At 33.2% G+C, this 20,425-nt stretch overlaps 1 protein-coding gene across 1 annotated transcript in view; it reads right to left on the reverse strand.

Moving 5' to 3' along the window:
- Positions 1 to 20,425, reverse strand: part of LOC129216302 (uncharacterized) — a 111,464-nt gene that overhangs the window by 43,622 nt on the left and 47,417 nt on the right. The window contains exons 29-36 of the mRNA XM_054850511.1: positions 17,053 to 17,219; positions 13,793 to 13,875; positions 11,133 to 11,257; positions 9,030 to 9,236; positions 7,916 to 7,989; positions 5,084 to 5,185; positions 2,267 to 2,437; positions 354 to 491 (exon numbers count right to left, since the gene is read on the reverse strand). Coding sequence (XP_054706486.1) covers positions 354 to 491; positions 2,267 to 2,437; positions 5,084 to 5,185; positions 7,916 to 7,989; positions 9,030 to 9,236; positions 11,133 to 11,257; positions 13,793 to 13,875; positions 17,053 to 17,219 — 1,067 coding nt within the window. The remainder of the gene's footprint in view (positions 1 to 353; positions 492 to 2,266; positions 2,438 to 5,083; positions 5,186 to 7,915; positions 7,990 to 9,029; positions 9,237 to 11,132; positions 11,258 to 13,792; positions 13,876 to 17,052; positions 17,220 to 20,425) is intronic.

Below are 20,425 nucleotides of genomic sequence, written 5' to 3' on the forward strand. Positions count from 1 at the left end.
CATATAAAGTGAAAACCATGATGCTTGAATAATTCTTAGATAAATAAGTGAAAAACATGTTGCTTGAATGATTCTTAGATAAATAAGTGAAAAGCATGATGCTTGAATGATTCTTTGATAAATAAGCGAAAAGCATGATGCTTGAATGATTCTTAGATAAATAAGTGAAAAGCATGATGCTTGAATGATTCTTAGATAAATAAGTGAAAAGCATGATGCTTGAATGATTCTTAGATAAATAAGTGAAAAGCATGATGCTTGAATGATTCTTAGATAAACATAGGTAGCTATTGAAATAAAATTTGTAGTTAAATATAAAAGAAAAATTAGAAATGATGTGGATTGAAACTTACCCAGTTAACTCCGTCCAGTTATTAAAAATCACCTGCGTTACCAAAGGCAAACCTCTTTCATTGGAAGCTACGTTCCGCAACACTATGAAATATTCATGTTTTCTGAATATGCTTTCATTTCTTGCGAGTCTTATCAATCTGAGAAGAAAAGAGTTTTCGACATTTATATATGAATATGTAAATTAACAAACTAGCGTTATATTTATTAGCTAACAAGTAGAGATGATGATTCCAATTTAAACCAACAAAAATGATAGTATCTAAATCACAAAATGCATTAATAAAATTAATTAGAATGATTTATAAAAACCGAAATTTCAACGATTTTGCCAGTGGAACGGATTGGTCGACGAATTACTCTTAGAGCAGGAATCAGTAAGTGGAGGGAACAAGTCCAATCATTCGCTTACCGAAAGCTGAGGTAAAGACCTCAAGTCACGTGACTTAACAACGACGAGTGGTTAACACGTTTGGCTTGAAACTATCGAAAGCTACCCGATTTGTTCCAGTGCTTTTCTTTAAAATCTATCGCATGACTTGGGTCTCAGCTTCAGGAATGGAAGTCTTCACTCCCTACATTTTATCTCTTCTCCATGGAATTACGCAGCTCAACTTCCATCCGCTGACAATTAGCTTAGATCCGACACAAATCGACGAGTTCTACCTTTTCCAACACTGTCACCCTCGTGAAAAAATGGTGTGGATAGGATTAAATGCTTTGGTGGTAGATAAGCAGGATTGAGAGAAAAGAGAGCTTTTGTAATTTTACTTACATTGCAAGATGACAATGGGGCCAATTCCGAAATTTTGAAAGTATTTTTTTCTGAAAGAGTTTGCTTAAAAACATTGGATTTGACTATTTTTTAAATAATTTGACAAAGTTCACTACTTTTTTTAAATCAGTGCGCAGATTCGATTTTTTTTCTGCATATGACATCACAAGTGATGAAATGCCATTCACTGATGCCATTAGCACAGAACGCAATATTTCATTCACTTCTTTACTCATATGTAGTAGCAATGGTATGGTTGATAAAAAGCGTAGAGGGCAATATTTAATTCGCTTCTGAATCATAATAACCTGGAAACGTGGTAGACAGCAAGCGCAAACATTCAACGCGGCAGTGGAATGTGCGCCAAAGTGCACGCTTGTGACGTCAAAAAGACCACGCGTTGTTTGAAAAATCGAACATTTAAAAAGTTAATTCTTAGGAAAATTAAAGTGTTTTCCGTGTCCATGTTTTTTTTTTTTTTTGCTCATTCTATCAACTTCAATGACCAAAAGTAGTATTTTTGACTGAAGGAAACAACCCAATGGGGTCGTTTCCAAAATTTTAAAAGTATTTTTTCTGAAAGAGCAGGCTTAAAAACATAGGATCTAACCATTTTTTATATAATTTATTCAAGTTTAATATTTTTAAAAAAATTACTTAAATCGGTGCGCTTTCATTGTTTACACTTCTGTCGTGTGACATCACAAATGATGAAATGCCATTCCATGTTGTCATTCACAGAACAAAATATTTAATTCGCATCTTTACTCACGTGTATTGGCAACGATATGGTTGATAGCAAGCATAGAGCGCAATTTTAATTCGCTGCTTGATTATCATAACGTGGAAACGCGGTAGAAAGATGCGGCAAAGTGCATCATTTGTGACGTCGTCAAGACCACGCCTTGTTTGAAAAATCGGACATTTAAAAAATTAATTTAAAAAGAACTGTTGGGAAAATGAAAGTATTTTCTGGGTCCATGTTATTTTTTTTTGCTCATTCTATCCATTTCAATGACTAAAAGTAGTACTTATGACTGAAGGAAACCACCCCATTGTTACAAAAGGAAGATGTTTTGCATATATTTTATTTTTGAGGAAATGAGAATGTCATTCGCAAAGAACATCAGTTACGCATACCTTTCCAGCAGTGTTGCATTTCGAGCTTCACATAGAGCATTAATTAAATTGGATTTCTCGGACGGATCATCTTCTTCTATATATTTCTCCAGCACATAGTTGAATGCATCTTCACTCTTGAGGGTGCGCAAGCCGTAGGCGTACACGGGAGATCGCATATCTGGGGACAATCTGAAATTTAAATTGAAAAACAGGAATAAATACATTTTGAAAAGAATGAAATAAAAAAATCCATTAAACTACTGTAAATGATTCAGGATTTTAAATACGTACTGCCTGCCGTGAAAAAATATTTTTCCGGTATTGCAATTGAGCATACCATTGCAAATCTGTCACTTTTACATGCTCGCTTGCACATGGCTTTAGAATCATGTACATGCTTTGACAATTTCTCTAAATTTCTCTACATGGAAAAAATCGATATTTTGAAAAGATACTAAATGAATTAATTTTCATTTTTACTTCCTTTTACAAAAAAGGAAATACTGTATTCGGGAAAAAAATTTCACTCAAAATTCGGCCTTAATTTCCATTTTGCTCATTCCCGAATTAATGTTGAGTTTTTTTTTTTTCAACTCGACCACACACGGATAAGTGCCTAAGAACGTATAAACTTTCGAAATATTCATTTTGACACTCCCCGAGTTAATTACTACGACTTTTCTCGTAACGCCTGTATGTACGTATGTATGTATGTGCGTATATGCGTATGTATGTAGATTTTCTTATTTTAGACTGCTAAGTTACCATTAAGATTGAAGCAGTGGATCGATAGCTTGCTCAATAATTTCATTATTTATTTTCATTACTTTTTTACTTCCTTTTACAAAAAAGGAAGTATTCGCGAAAAAATTTTTACTCAAAAATCGACCTTAATTTCCGTTTTACTCACCCCGAATAAATATTGAGTTCTTTTTTTGACTCGACCACACGTGGATAAGTGCCTAAGAACGTATAGACACGCGAAATATCCATAATGACGATTCCCGAGTTAATTACAACGAATTTTCTCGTGACGTCTGTATGTACGTATGTATGTGCGTATGTGCATATGTATGTCGCATAACTCAAGAACGGTATGTCCTAGAAAGTTGAAACTTTCTACGTAGACTCCTAGTGGGGTCTAGTTGCGCACCTCCCCTTTTGGTTGCTTTGGGGTGTTTTTAAGGGGGTCTTTTGCCCCTTTTTGGGGGGAAATCATTGTTAATTTCGATGTATACTCAAGTGGTGTTATAATTTGGCGGACACCTGGCGATATATCGCCAGTCTTTTGGTCCAAGTTTGTCGCCAACTTGGTGACATTTTTTTTATTTTTTTATTTTTTTTTACCTGGTTTCAATTGGCCACTGGTGGTGATATTTAGAGATTAAACAATTGAATTACATTAAAATTTCCAATAATGGGAAAATGACATTAAAATAGGAGTAAAAGGAAGTCATGTGATGCAGACATCAACTCGTTTAATTAAAAACATTTTGGGAGGAAGTTTTAAAGCTAACATTTTAATTTTAATTTTAACTCCATTTTACTTATTTAAGCAAACATGATGTTTGTTCTTATTTGCAAGCTTTCAAATTAATTTATTTATGAAACTTTGTTGAAAGTCAGTTGATCCTAATTAATTGAACCGATATTTAAATTTTCGCTTGTTATTAAAACGACTGAACTTCTTTCTTCAGATGATAATAAGCATATTTCATTTTAAAACGAAAAGACAAATTCAAAATGGAATAGGATGCGATTCATTAAAACTAACATATATTCAACTAAGTTAATAAGTTTTTCGAGTTGATGGCAGAGAAACATATAGTCTGTATATCACTTAAACGTTACGTAAATTAAAGTACGTACAGTAAAAGCTGTAACGTTGACCCTTTTAAGTTGGCCATTTTCGTTTGACCACAAAGATTAGTCCTTTATCATATATAACCTCTACAAGTTAACCACCTGTATTAAATGAGCACTAAAGTACTGCACTGCAAGTGGTCAACTTGCACTGTATGTTTTTCGTTTTAGCTCTTATGTTTTTCAAGCAACCTGAGTCCTGCTACTTCAACTTTTAATCTTTGTTTCAAACGGTTGTTGTACAGAATTTGCTTGAGTCTCTCAAAGACCTTCCAACACTTCTCACTGCCCGAATGATTCCTCACTAGCTTACTCAGGTCATGCGCAAAAGCTTTTTTTTTTTTTTTTTTTGAGAAATCACGATTGCTAATTGTTTTCATTTGACCGTCCTTGATGTCCGGTTCCTTTTTCAACCCCAAAGTCCTTTGCAGGCGTGACTTCTCCGGTACTGAGCACTGTCCCCTTGTAGACGCTGCTCCTGGTCGGTGGCGTCCATGTCCTACACACACGCACGCTCATACACGCTCATACACACTCACACACATACACACGCGCGCCTTTATACACACACACACCAACACCAACGTGCATACTTACAGGTCTACGCACACACACAAGCCTACACATACACAACTATGCACACGTAACCGTCCAAGAGAGGGACAGGAACCGTTTCTAGAAACAAGCGTGTGGGGTAGTAACCAATGTGTAGGGTCCTGTCGCAACTCGTGATTGCGAAAAACATAATTTGAATTCAAAATTTCAGAATTGAAACTAATTTTAAAAATTCGAAAGTTTTTTTTTTTTGTCTTTGTGACGTCATGTCTACCCTGAGCAAGTTCTAGTTTGGACAACGCTTAATGGCATTTTATTTCATACGTAGAACGGTAATTTTTGAGTAAGAATAGCAAAAATGGATAGTGTATCTCATTTTTCAAAGGCAACATGAAACATCAATACTTCTGTACTTACTCTGCACCCTTCATCCATTTTCTGAATAATGTTGCAGCTTGTATGAGACATTCTTGATGCTTATTGCCACAGGTGGCTCCGATTATAATATGGTTGAACATCCTAAATTGAAAGCGAAATCTGTTAAAAGTGATTGGTCATCCATATCAATGTTAATTTTGTTCATCTGAAACAATTCTAATATTTATCAATCGATATTTTTTTCCATTAATTAGATAAAGATATCCATTGCTTGATAAGGCATACTGTTAGTTTTAAAATATCGGGATCTCAGATAATCTCAAGCGGCAGATGTGATTTATGAGCTGTGTATTGGCTAGATGACAAGTCTCAATATAACTGGTCTCAACGAAATGATATCAAAAGTTGCTAAAACTAACTCAATTAAAAAAAAATCTTTTTAATCAAAAGCTGGAAATTGAAATTGTTTAATACTTGCAAAACTTATGTTTTTGTTTAAAGAACAATTTAAATGGGGGTCTTAAATTTTAGACGAAGAAATTTCTATCTCTTTACTGAAGTTCCATTCCCTAAGTTTAACGCATATGAGATAGTTCTATTTTCTCCCCAAGTTCTTTTTGCATTAAGTAAGCGTTCCACTATTTTCCAGACATTTTGGTTTGCTAATAGGTTTAATTTTTTTTTTGCGTTTTGCTATTGCTTAGCTATTCACTTAATTTAATGCTGCCATTCGAACGTTATATGCTTTTTAAGTTCTCTGACATCAACGGTAGCCTATCAAACAGTTAGTCCATTATGGAAAATGTTTAAAATTAAACAGAGGCGACGATTGAGACTAGAAAGTGCGGGTGGGGGGGGGGACTAAAACCTATAGGACTTTTAGTGGAACCAAAGAAAAAAAAAGCGAGAGAAAAAAGTGCATGTACAAGTAAAGTACAAGTAAATCTATCAACTTAACTAGATGTTGATGAATTTTGTACACGATAATTTTTCCGAAAGAAACACTTAGACATGAATTAGACTTACATTATTTACCCCAAAATATTTTGAGATGTCACAAACACTTGGTAATAATTTTATTAAGTAAGTATGGCTTGTTTAAGTAAAACAATTGATTTACTAATATCCGAACAATGAAATCATAAACTAAAAGCTATTGCTTGTGCTAAATAATGTTTCATAAACAGATGTAACAAATAATTATGTTCTGAAATTTTTGATTATTATTATTTTTTTTCTTTTTTGAAATTTCTAGTTTTGGTTCCTAAGTTGGAAAATAAAATAAGTAAATGAAACATAAAGGGGGGGGGGCAGTTGCCGCCCATGCCCACCCCCCTCCGAATCGCCGCCACTGAAAGTAAGGATTTTTTGTCTGAAGATACCATTCATTTCAAGTCTTTTCCTGCTTTGCATGTGGGTGGGATAACATTCTGATAGGGATAGTACCGTAAAATGGTTCAACTATGGGCCACTTTTTGATGTTTTCAATTAAAATTCCGTGTATATTTTTTATTTAGAAATTTGAGGATTCTAACAATGTTAGCTATACATCTTGTCTTTTGAATGAAATGTTAAAAAAAAAAAATGTAAGTTGGAAGGAAGAGGAAGAGGAATTTTACTATGGGCCACCTCATTTTAACCTAAAAGCACATTGAAAACTTGATCTGGCCTAGTGTTTTCTGAGACTAGACGTTGTCCTCTGCTTGAAACTGTATAAAGAATTTTCTTAGTCCATCATTTACCTTTTTTTTCTCAATTTTTTAAAACTGAATCATCACTTGTCGTCTCGACGGATTAATAAAGTTCAACATAGTAAACGTGGGTAACGTTCTTTATTATCTGTTAAGGTTTTGACATAGAAACATTTGAAAACTAGAAAAATCTGACCAACTAAAGGCTAGGTACCTATAATTAGGTCTCAGAAAATACGTAGGTCTGACATATTTTAAACAAGATCAATTTTTTTTTTTTTTTTTTTTTTTTGAAAACGGAAATACGAAACCACTTTTTATTTCAAATTTCTTATTCCCAATCTCATCAAAATAAAATTAAAAAAATAATAATAATATTCTCAGTTTGTATTTGGGCCGGATTTCAATCAGCACCCTCTTGAAAAACTCCTAGGAGTAAGGGTGATAGGGCGACCCTTAAGCTTTCTTCTGTCTTTTCTTGCCATTATTTGAGATAAATAACACAAAATATGACAAAAGCATCCCTACAAGGAATAAAATGAAGCCCCAAGCCACTAAAATCCGTGAAAAATAGGTAGCCCGTTGTTTTACTCCAACATTACCATTTTCGATAAATGTTGAGAGCTTGTGAAAACTATGAAACATTTTAAGTAAACAAGCGGCTTAATTCATAACTGACAAGCTAGTGAAACAAATCTGAGCTTACCAGATCTTGGAAAACAGTATAAGTGGTCTGCCCAAAGGAGACTTTTGGCTCATTCACGAATGAGTCGAATCACGCAGAACGACTATTTTTTCTAAAGTATACAAAAACAATGGCAATCTCTGATAAAGAGTCTTTAGCTACCTAAATGGTTACACTACCTGGTGAATTTTTTTGGAGCTCGTAAGTTCGAAAAAGAGGCCTCTAGAGAGCAAAATCATGGTCATGGCAACAGTGGCCCATTGCTGCCCCCCTTGGCACAAAGTTGTACTGTTTTACAGTATGTACTGCGAATGCAATTCGCTCTACGCTTTTCATGAATCCGTCTCTCTAGTTCTGTTCTGCCTTACAGTAGCAACAGCAAATCATTAGGATTGTTATCCATTATTATTACTAGATTTTGTAAATCAGTCTCGCTTTGATGAATTATGATGGGAACCCGTCATTAAAAGCAGAAATGGCACTGATTTTATTTACCTCTGAGAATAACTTCCAGTAAAATTCCAAGAGTGCTCCTGGTACAAATCTTTTGCCAGACTTCTGATGTATTCCTATTAAAAAAAGAGAAACTACACAAGTCAATATTTAACATTTGAAGAGGTTAAAATATCATCAGCTAATAAAATAACACTTTACAATCCTTACATATAGGTAAGAATCAACGCGAATACTACCATGATTTTAAGGATCATAGCTGAATTCTACATTTTGACGTTTTATATAAGTTATTGATTTTAAGGATCATAGTTGAATTCTCTCTCTCTACATTTTTACGCTTCAAATAAGTTATCACCATTGTTATGAAATAATCTGCACCCGAATTGAGCATTTTTTCTAAAATGTGAGAAAAGTTTTTAACTATGTGACGTATAAAATTTAAAATTACTTGTACACTAAAAAAAAAAAGGTACGAAACGTCAGATTACTTCCAAGTAACGTTTCGGGATTTTAAGGGTTTACACCAGTTTCCTGTGAAAAATAAGTTGTTTTGCAAAAAAGTTTCCTGAATCGCAACAAGTTGTATGAACGCTGATTTTATACTGTGTTGAAAAACATTTTTAGCTACCAGTTGTAAAAATATATTAGGCTTATTTATTAGGTGTTTCCCCTTCAGTTCAGTTACGGCCTCTCCGGATTGTTGGAGCCTAAATCGAAATTCAGTCTCCGGATTCTGTAGCTTTGCAAGAATTGTTTGCAATTCTATCTTGCTTCCACCATATTTGCTTTAGAAGCTTTCCTGGTAAATCAGGAGAGTGCCAAGCCATTACTATATACATATATAAGCTTTCAGCGAAGGTTCCTGAGTTATCCCAGAATCATGAAAGGCTTTGATTGGGAAAGTTTCTGATTTTTCAGAAAGATTTCAGGTTAATTTCAGGAAAGTTACTACTTTTAGCGAGACTCTTTCCTGGTTTTTGTCAAGCATGTTGTTGTCAGTAACTTGGATCACTGGCTGCCAATTATTTTCCTGGAAGCTTAAATTTTTTTAACAGTGTAATATGCATATTTGGATGCTTTTTAAGTTATGCTGCTTTTTTCCGATACATATTATAATTAATGATTCTTTTTTTTTAAATCTTCTGACTCTTACCTTTACAATTTCTCTCGTCATTCTGTCATTTTTAAGCAAGTCCCGAATTTCTGTTAATTCGGTGATAGCTAAGGTCCAAGCTCCAAAGTCTGTTTCTTTTTTCAAATATCGAGTCAAGTTTAAAGGTACAGAATAGTCGAGAAGTCCTGCAGATGCCAAAGCGAATGCATCGAACAGGAGATTAATCCTGTCAGTTGGGGAGAAAATCTACCATGGAAAAGGAACAAAGATTAATAAAAGATACCAATGTAATAAAATCAGACATAAAAATAAAATTTGCTTTACTCTTTTTTAAAATACATTGCCACATAATTAATTGTTAATTTCCATCTTGCTAGAGTTCGATTCTATAACAGTTTCGATTTCATGAAAGCAGTTAAAGTTGGGGTAAACCTAACCTTGCAGCATTGAGAAGGCTACGCAGGCTCGGCTAAGTTTTCCCCAACTACAGACATTTATTTATTGCTCTGGATTAAAAAAAAGGATTCTAACTTAAAAAAAAATAATGAAGATTACAAAGATGTAAAAAGTACATAAAGATGAAGCAATACATGATAGCTGAAAATGTTGTGAAATAGTTCTTCCAAAAATGTTATAAAAGCAATGTAAGCCATAAAATGACAGTATATGCAAGTCAACTAGAAAAAAATAAATCGTAGCGGTAAAGTTTGAACGACGCACCCAATCACAAACCTCGATGTGTCAAGGTAGCTTGGAGAGACGCATAAACTGCTAGAATTTCCAGCAAGAACGACCAATCAGGCCTCGTGTTACCCACGTTTGAATTACTTTGGTAGCACGAAGTTTTTATTTGTTTAAAAGTGGGAGAAATATAAAACTATCAAAAACTAATTAAAGGTGTGAGAGAGAAGTGTAAAAATATTTTTAGCTTGTCCAGCAAATGTAGCAGCTTTATCCTTTGCTGTTATGAAACAATTTTTCACATTTTATTTTGTCATGAACGCAACAATGTTTCATTCTTCTCGACTCTACACTTACCATATCTTACATTCAAACGTTCAAAACAAGTTGTATCACAAGCAACCAAAGATATATTATGGAATACATTAAATGCAATAGAAAATTACATGGAGAAATTAAAATGTATCATATTGTCCATCATTTAGGCTTCCCATATTTAAGTAATTTCTAATTTTAACTTCTTTCAAAAATGTTAAGAATTCAGTTCACAACGTTAAGGTCAATTTTTGACTCATCTCGGACTTTTTTAGCAGGGCTAGACGATTCCCATGAATCCGAATGTCTCCAAAAAATCCAAAATAATTGTAAATCACAACGGATCTCATAATTAGTGGGACAATAAAAGTGAAAGACATTATGTCCCTTTGTTAAGAATTCTGGTTTCTGCTTTAGGATTCTTTTCTAAAGCGATATTCGACCTTTTTTAGGAGAGAATTTTGCCTTTTATATTTCGTGAAAAAGTTTTAAAAAATAGAGCAAGATTTTTTCGTGTTTTAGTGCAAAGTCGTTCTGTTTCAGTGCAGGATTTTTTTTCAAGACTCGTGAATAGTTAGATGAAAAGCGATTCATTGTAAAATAGAGTCTCTTAAAATTACGCGTCAACTGATGGGGCCAAAATGCTGTGCCCTAAGTATCGTCTGGGTATTACTACAAAATGTATGTTCCTAACCACTAAGACGTCATCACAAGAGGCCAATAGTTAATATCCATGCTCTGTCTGGTACTTGGACACGGGGCTACGGCATAGGAGCTTTTTGCTTTATTGCCAATAAAATGCCAATACAGCCAGGTATTTCGGCATCTGGACCGACAACAGTGACTCGGAACGAATATAGTCAATCGTAGAAACTACGCAGGTCATGAATTGACAGTAGCTGTCAGGAAGATTAGCCAATCAAAACAGCTAGCGTAGATGAATTCTCACCTCCAATCTTTTTAAAATTGTTAAAAAAACAATGCAATTAAATAAATACCCGATACTACTCCAAGTGTCATGGAAAGCGAATTCAGGAAGCAAGGTCAGACTCTTTTTGTTTCGGCTTAACTGCTGATTTTTTGCGCCATTTAAATTTTACAAACTTCACAAATTGACAGTATCTAATAATGTTTTTTAGCACTTACTGTGTGATCTTTCAGCAACAATTCTCCAAATTTTCTCCAATCTTCCTCGTCGTAGTTTATAGAGTAGTATCCAGAGAAGTTTGCATTAAACTTGATCCATTCAGATTTGGGTAAATTTAAATTTACTGAAACAGAACAAAAATATTCCATTGTCAAGTTTTATTGCATTAACCAGGTTAAAAACGTTAATTATGTAAAATTTTTCACGGTTACTATTAGGAAAACGCAATCTATAACTACTTTAAACACACATAAATAATGGCATCGAAAACTATTGGGGTACCTGAATCGATTATTTCAGAAAGGGGGTCCGAAAGGGCGAAAGTCCAATGGATTCCCGTAGGACTTACACCCTTTCTTAAATAAGCGTTTCAACTATGAGGAGTGTATAAGTAGGAAAGAAATGGGCATGCATAGAAAATAGTTCGAACTCTCTAGCTCACTGCGTACGCATAATTTACAAAAGAATAAATGTTGTTTACAAGGCCAAGGATTGAAACACGAAAATATCATTTGAGGTCTGAAATCATATTTCCCGTTTATAAAAGCGGTAAAACTCTTTTTAAATACTAAGTTTGTTAAGTAGCTTAAACAATGGGGTTGTTTCCTTCAGTCAAAAGTAGTACTTTTTGTCCCTGAAATTGATAGAATAAGCAAAATAAATAAATAAGTAAATAAATAAATAAATAAATAAAAAAAAAAAAAAAAAAAAAAAACATGGACCCAGAAAATACTCTCATTTTCCCAACAGTTATTTTTTAATTAATTTTTTTAGAATGTCTGATTTTTGAAACAAGGCGTGGTCTTGATGACGTCACAAATGATGCACTTTGCTGCATCTTTCTACCGCGATTCCACGTTATGATAATCAAGAAGCGAATTAAAATTGCGCTCTACGCTTGCTACCAACCATATCGTTGCCAATACACGTGAGTAAAGATGCGAATTAAATATTTTGCTCTGTGAATGGCAACAGAGAATGGCATTTCATCATTTGTGATGTCATCGGACAGAAGCATAAACATTGAAAGCGAGCCGATTTAAGTATTTTTTTTTTAAATATTAAACTTAAACAAATTCTTCAAAAAATGGTCAGATCCTATGTTTTTAAGCACGCTCTTTCAGAAAAAAATACTTTTAAAATTTTGGAAACGACCCCATTACCTTTTTAGTTACAAATTTCATATCGTCCGAAATATTATTTTTCAGAAAATTAATCAATTTAAGAAGTATATAACATCTTCCACGTGCCTAACACGCGAACGTAAATATACGATTAGATTTTAAAACTGTTTCTTAGGGTTTGTTTGTTTTATTAGTTCCATTCAAGAATACCGTGGAATCACAGTTAAAATTATTTGAGTGCATATTAATGAAATAATAAGGGGTTTACTTTCTTCATAACCTTTGTTAGAACATTTTTCTTCCTTAATTTTTAGAAACAATGTTCTGCGGAACTGCTTTGAATACTGTAAAACATTGGAGAGTCATTTAATTTCCCTGCCTTAAAGCAGAAATGAACTGGGAATATGGAATATAGTTGAATTACAACCACAATTGCATTTTCAATTAAGTAATGTAAGATAAACTTTTTTAAAACTTTTTGTTAAGGTAAATTTTGTCCATCAAAACTTTAGCATTAATTTTCTAGTTCATTTATCGAGTGCTCTTTGAAATAGTTGACCAGTTGTTTCGTCTGTATAAATACTGTTTGACCACGGATTGTATGGAATTGGCAAACATCCAGTTAAGGCGACTCCATCTGAATGAGGGGAAAAATAAAAATTTTATGTGCGTATTCCGCTTATTTGAATGGCTGCTTAATTTAGAGACTGACATATATCTGCAAAATCTGACATCCCTGAAAACTAATAGATGCTTCCATTTCCGCGTGTAAACCGGATGTTTGCCATTCCATACAATCCGTGGTTAGACAGTAAATAATCAGAAAAAGATATATGTGTGCGTGTGTGTACTTTTCAGATATTTTCAATTTTGCATCTTACTTAAAATTTCGGCAGCGAGAAATAATTTTCTAGATGAATCAGTATTCCTGTGTAACTGAGGAGCTCATGTAACGCTTTTATGCTGTAAGTCTGATTCAAGAGGGAGGGGGGGGGGGCAAGAACATAAAAGTTCGTTATTTCCACTCTCGGAATAAAAAAAAACACTTGTAATATGATTAACGAATAAATTCATTTGTGCTTGAAAACTAAATGAATGAATTGCCAACGTTTTAATGCACAAATATTGCAAATTACTGGAGACACGTGTTTTGGGGTTACAAGGAACCCCTTTTTCAATGCAAAGAAGTATGAGTTTTTGGATGAAAAGTCATCCGAGGAGAGCAACACGGAGGAATGGAAAACAGTATAAAAAGTTTTACACTATCTTCTGTTCCACCTTGTTGTGATCAACCCTCGAAACACGTGTCTGCAGTAATTTGCCATTTTTTTACATTAAAGCGTTGGTAATTCATTCATTTAACTTTAGTATAAATTGTCCAGATAGACGAAATTGCCCGAAGGGTACACTGCATCTAAAATTATTGTACAAACGCATAAAATACTGCATGAAACAGGAGGTAGGATGGAGACACAGACGAATAAGAAATAGAAGTTTGTATACTGTGTTAGTTTATGACGTAAGAAATTGTATACCTTTTTCGGGAGACGCTAATAAGGTGTAAGCAGGTTCAGGATTTTCTGCTGTGCGGTAAGTCAAAGGGATATGCCATACGTAGCTGAAAGGTACCACAGATCAGCAAGAATAAGTAAAAACGGAAGCAAATAACTTTGCATAAAGTATAAATGTGAAAACATTTGGGTATGAGAAAAAGTACTTGATACATATATGATTTCTTTTTACACACTATTCTTCTATTTTTCAAGACAAAATCTAATATCTATAAATTGTAACTTTTTTGGTTTTAGTAATACAAGTGAAGTTAGGGTCTGGTGGGGGAAAGTGGTCAATGGGGTAAAGTGGTCATACGTCAAATAAATGGCTATAGCTTGGAAATAAATGTTCGAATGAATGTAAAAATTTTACTTTAGAGTAAGGCAGTTAGAAACTACATTTTGAGTACGAAATTTTACAACTGGCAAAATTTAATTCGGTAAAAAAAAATATTTTGCGTGAATATGAAAAATTTTAAAATCTAAACACCTATTTTAACATTCTTGGGAAATTTTGTTTGTTAGAATTTGGAACAGATTGACTATACAGGAAGCTTCCTACATGTCTCAAGAACTCTTACTCATTAGCAGTTAGCTGAATCTCTTTTAGATAATTTTTTAGAACAATTTAAGTAAGATGGGGTAAAGTGGTCATAATATTAGGCTTAACGAATATTGTTCTTCTAATGTCACTTAATCTTTAGGTATAAGGAAGATACATATTAATTTTACTTAATATGTGTTTTTTTACAGTAAACGGGGTTAAATATACGAGTATATGCGTATATATACGCATATATACTCGTGTAGACATGTACATAGACGTATTCACATAAATGCGCCAATAAATACGTATTTGGGAATCTATAAGTATTTTTAATCCATACAGCTATACATTCTACTATACACGTATATGCTCGTTTATACTCGTATTTATAAGAACACTTATATACTCAGGTAGACACGCATATACGCGTACGTACTCGAGTAAACACATACATACAAGCATGTGATATAAAGATATACAAGGTGAGTTTATATTCTTGAGCAAATTATGAAAAGGTGTTAGAGGAGAGAATAAAAAGCAAGAATCAATAAGGAAATATGGTCACAAACACAATGCTGACGCGCTACATGCATGCAAAGTGAGAAATTGATGGATGCAAAAAAAGTCACAAATATATATATATATATATATATATATATATATATATATATATATATATATATATATATAACACAAATACAATTTTACACAACATTTTATTACTTAAGAAAGTTTTAAAGCGATTGATGAAATTTGCGGCCTTCGGCTGTAATACAAGCGTCGCATTCACAGATCCCTCTCTGTTGCAATAACGAGACTTTTGAAAAACTTTCATAAGCCGCTGCGCCTTTGTTGCGATACGTGTATTAAAGCTACTACAGACCGTAACTTTCAACAACTGCTCTAAATATTTCTTAAAAACTAAAATGTTTGGTGGAATCATCTTTGTGCAACAAATTTGTGCCCTGCTTTGCATCCATCAGTTTCTGGCTTCGTGTGCATGTAGCGCGTCAGTGATTATAACGTCCTAATGATTCTTTGCTTCTTATCCTCCCCTCTCACACCCCTTTGATTTTGCCCAAGAGCTTAGATTCACTCTGTAGGCCAACATGTATATAAGCGTATATTCTCGTGTATACATACATGTACTGGTGTATGCATGTAAATGTACGTCTATACGTCTATACAGGTATATAATCGTGTTTACACGTATAAATGCGTATGTACTCTTACTTCCATATTATATATACGTGAGTAGACACAAACAAAGACGCACTGGATGTATCCACGAATTAACTCGTGTATACCAGGGGTGATTGTGAGTTCATCAAAAAGTACCTGAAAGTTTCAAAGCGAGAACGGGGGGGGGGGTAATCTTTGTCCCCTATTTCTTAAGTGCACCTTTGCCATAGTTTTAAATAGTTCTGAGTCAAAATATTGCGTGCACATTTAATTAAATTTTTAATGGATTACAAAGTTACTTTTGAGCTGGTGTTATACAAATTATCCTGACATTTGTCCATCTTAAGTGATAGTTGTCCATATTAAGGCTCTTTCAGGTATATTTGATGAGTATTATCTAATTTAAAATAAATTGCTGAGGTAGGGCGATAAAAGCATAACGAAAAAAGAACATAATTCCGGTATTTTCAAACATGAAAATACCGGGAAATACGTCCGAAAATACCGGAAATTTGGTAAAATACTGGACCACAATCACCCCTGGTATACTCGTATATGTACGCATGTACACTTATATATGCGTATATACGTCTACTATACATATATATACTCAAGTATGCACGTATTTTCTCGAGATACAAGTGCATACGCGCATATGATGTTCGTTTATACGCGTATATACTCGTATATACACATGACACGTACATATACGTAACACGTATATACATGTGACACGTATGTACTCATGTAGACACGTATACACTCCTGTAGGTAATCACGTATACATGCTTATATACTCGTATATACATGCATATACTTGAGTAGGCACGTGCATGCATGTATCCGATGTATACATGTATCTACTCATATAGGAATGTGTTTACTCGTGTATAACACGACACGTATATATTCGTGTATACACGCATGTACTCGTGAATATACTTGTAACTATAAAAACAACTGAAGTATACAAGTATTAGGGTTCTTTATAATGGTTTTGCATCTATTTTCAACTATGACCACTTTACCCCATGCTATGACCACTTTCCCCCACCCCATGGGGTAAAGTGGTCATAAAAACATAGGAAAAAGAAAGTTCTATAAAACTACTAAAATCAAAACTTTTCTTCCTAAAATTCAATGTGCCGTGTTCTTTAATAATGCAATGTAAAATAACAACAAAAAAAGTTGAAGTGTTTAAAGAATTTGTTGCATTTATTATCCACCTAAGTTGGAAACCTACGATTTTATGACCACTTTACCCCACCAGACCCTACATTTTTTAGAAATGGTAAAAACAGTGTTGTTTGTCGCACTAAATCAGCGATTAGACCTAGAAGTGTAATACTTAAAATGTATGATTGATTTATGCATTTTGTTTTCAACTTAAATCAATTTGCTAACTTCATTTCAATTATTACAAAATAGAAATTAAGAGGATTTCATTATTTCATTATTGCATGCGTATTACATTAGTTTCTCAGCACTTCTTTAAGGAAAAAAACTTATTTACTTGAAGGGTGATTGGTTTGTTGAAAAAATGGTAGTTCTTGGATCTTTCAAAAATCTATGCTGCTGAACAGTGAACCGTCCTTCAACTTCTTTATCTCTCTGAACGTTAATATATGGATAGTTCATTTGTTTAGTCCAAGTGTTCATCAATGAAGTAACATTTAGACCCTAAAGTAGAGAAAATGTTAAAATACATTGTTAAATTTTAACTTGTCTCTGTTTTTATACATTTCAAGTAATAATAAATTTCAATAGAAAAACAAATGTAAATAAATGACATTACATAATAATAACAAAGAGCTTATAAATAATAATTATTGTTTTACATTGCTAAACTTGGGGGAAATTAAGAGAAAAAATTAATTACAATTTGTATACAAGTGTGTCTTTGATAAAACGTTTTTTTTTAAGTGATAAAACAATCAAATATCATTGACACATTCCTTAACTCTAGTGTTTTTCAATACATCTGGAAGATTAGAAGCATAACTTATGGAAGATGAGGCATTTTGTTTAATAGTAGGCATGATAAAACTGCATCGAATACAAATCGATTAAATTAGATGAATAGATAAAATTTCTAATGTTTTCCTGACCAGAATTTATGTGCATATAAAGAGTAGTTTAATACACAAACTACACAACCTGAAATTTGAACATAGTTTAGTAGAGTAACAAATCGAGCCGAAAGAAATATTTTTAGACATTGAAGCAATGTTCCGTGAAAAAATTTCTCTTTAAAACTTTTCATTGCTTTCTCTAATTCTCACGGCTAAATCGTTAGCTATGAAACATTTCGCTTATTTAAAGTTGTCTAACATTTCGCGAAGTACTTCGAGCCTAGAGTAAAATGTCCCGCAAATGCGCAAAAATGTGGGAATAATTTTGAAAATCTTTAAAAATTATACTGATTTCAATAGAAGAAGAATGAAGTTATCTTATACTTAGACGGTTTGTTTTTCTATGGGACAATGGAACCCGAATAAACATAAAGTTTGAGGCTAATTAAGCATATATTACTTTGACAAGCATTCTAATTAGCAATAAATGATTATTTACTTCAAATGTTTCAATGGGAAACTATATGTTGCATCACAAATTTACAGATTTCAAACTCTCTTCAATTTGATCGAGACTAATTAATGAGGAATTTCTAATAATACGGGCACAAGCTTTGCACGGAAATTCAAAATATGAAAAGCAAAATTTACTATCTGTTATTTTATAAATATCTAGCATTTATAAAATATTTCACAAAAGGAAAACTCCGCTAAATGGTACAGTACAACACTCTTTAATAGAAAATTGCAAGATTCCAACAAAATCATACCGTAAAGTGGATCTACTTGAGCCTCCAGGGGCTACTTGAACCCATGAGAAAAAGTGTTTAAAATCCGTCCTGGTCCTATGTAACTCAATGTATAGACTTAAAAAACGTTCTCCATGACAGATAGCAGTACTACGTAGAGACTGGAGCATGAAACAAAGTTTCTGCTGCTCCCGCCTTTTTCTGATTAAGGTTATGATTGCAGGTTGTCTAAACAGTTGTTTTTTGTGTCTGCAAATGTTCACTTGTAAGGTCATGGAAACATCTTATATCATCAAGGTAAAGATAGTTTTATGTTTGCATTCTATTTCTCAATAAAATAACAGTGTTTTAAGGTTTATAGCTATATAATTAACATGATAGCCAATATAAATTAGTAAAATTTTTGGAGAAAAAAAAAAGAAAAGAAAAAAAAACGACTTTACAAAATTGCTCTAAAAAGTGAAAAATAATTTTATTCTTTAAACATCGTCGATAGTACTTTTAAACATAATGTTTGAAGTTGGTGCAAAAACAAAAAGTAAAATCCAGTATAACCATGCTTCGTTCATATTTTTTTCAGAAAATCATCCAAAGTTAGTAACGAAACATTTATATCGTTACTCATATATGCTGTCATCAATGCACAATGTATGTGGTAGTGAAGAAACTGGGCCTGGTTAAATTTATAGTTGTAGTTGAGTTATGGCTGTGAATGATTTTATCTATCGTTTTTGCGCCAACTTCAAAATTATGTTTAAAAGTATTATCGATGGTGTTTAAAGAATAAAATTATTTTTCACTTTTTAGAGCAATTTTGAAGTTGGTTCTATTTTTTCTTTTTCAAAAACTTTTGATTTCATTCTTTTTAGTGTAAATGTATTTCAGAAATAGGTGCATAGGTACGACAATGTGAGTAGACAAAAAAAAAAAAAAAAAAACCATACATACGATATGAGTTGATAACCGCCTCCTTTTTGAAGTTTAAAAATGTGATTAATATATTGATACTTAATGTAACTATCATATTGAATCCATTTACGTTTTCCCTAACTAATTTGCATTTCACAGCATACAAGTTGCTTGTGATGCAATCCTGTATCTCCTTACTTAGCGCAGATCATCTGTTATTGGCATGGATAATAACGATAAAAATACTACTATAGTTAAGACAAACCTAACCTGGTAGTATTGTGAAGGCTAAGCAGATCCTAACCACTGCATTACCTCGTTTCCAGGTTTGGTTTACCCCCAGTATAGAGCAATGACTTTGAAGAACCTTGATGCTTGCTTCAGGGAAGCCTTCATTCAAAATTATCATTACAATTACTATTAATGTTAATATTTTAAGGCACCAAACTTTTGTAACAATGGGCTTTATATTTAATCGTTTAATAGGGAAATTGAATGAAGTTTACTTTTTTTTCCCATAACTTTTTTTCTAAAGAACAAATATGGTCAAACAAAGTGATGGGACCTAAGTTGAGCCATTCCCTATCAATTACAAAAATAATCATAAAAATCGGTTCACTAGGTGAGATGTTGTGAGTGAACAAACAAAAAAAGAAAAAACATTCACTGTATGAACTGATAACCGCCTCCTTTTTGAAGTCGGTTAAAAAGTGCACTCGTTGCCTTAAAATGGGGCTACTTGAAACCAGCTTTCAAACAGCTCCAAACCAGATTTCATCACTAAATTATGTTAAGTAAGGTTTGTAATCTTTTAAAATAAAGAGGTTAGTTACTATTTATACCCGTATTTTACAGATCTGGGGATAAAAAGGGTCTGAAAGTAAAAGAGAACCCCTTGAAGTAGAGAATGATGCATGTTATTAACAGGAAAAGTTACAATTGTGTCCAGATTCAACTAATTCGAGAGAAATGTCTTAGAGTGTGGCGTCAGCTCATTTTGATTTAAGTATATCAACTCCAAAAAGGAAATTAAAAGATCGTTTACAAAACAAGCCTGCGCATCCTGTAGTACTAGTTACTAGGAAAAGCAAGTATTAAATAATATCAGAGAAAAAAAATCTACCCAAGCCATTAAATTGAGGGGTTTCATTCTTTC

The sequence above is a fragment of the Uloborus diversus genome, chromosome 2 (genome assembly GCF_026930045.1).
Source record: "Uloborus diversus isolate 005 chromosome 2, Udiv.v.3.1, whole genome shotgun sequence".
In the NCBI taxonomy this organism is placed as follows: domain Eukaryota; kingdom Metazoa; phylum Arthropoda; class Arachnida; order Araneae; family Uloboridae; genus Uloborus; species Uloborus diversus.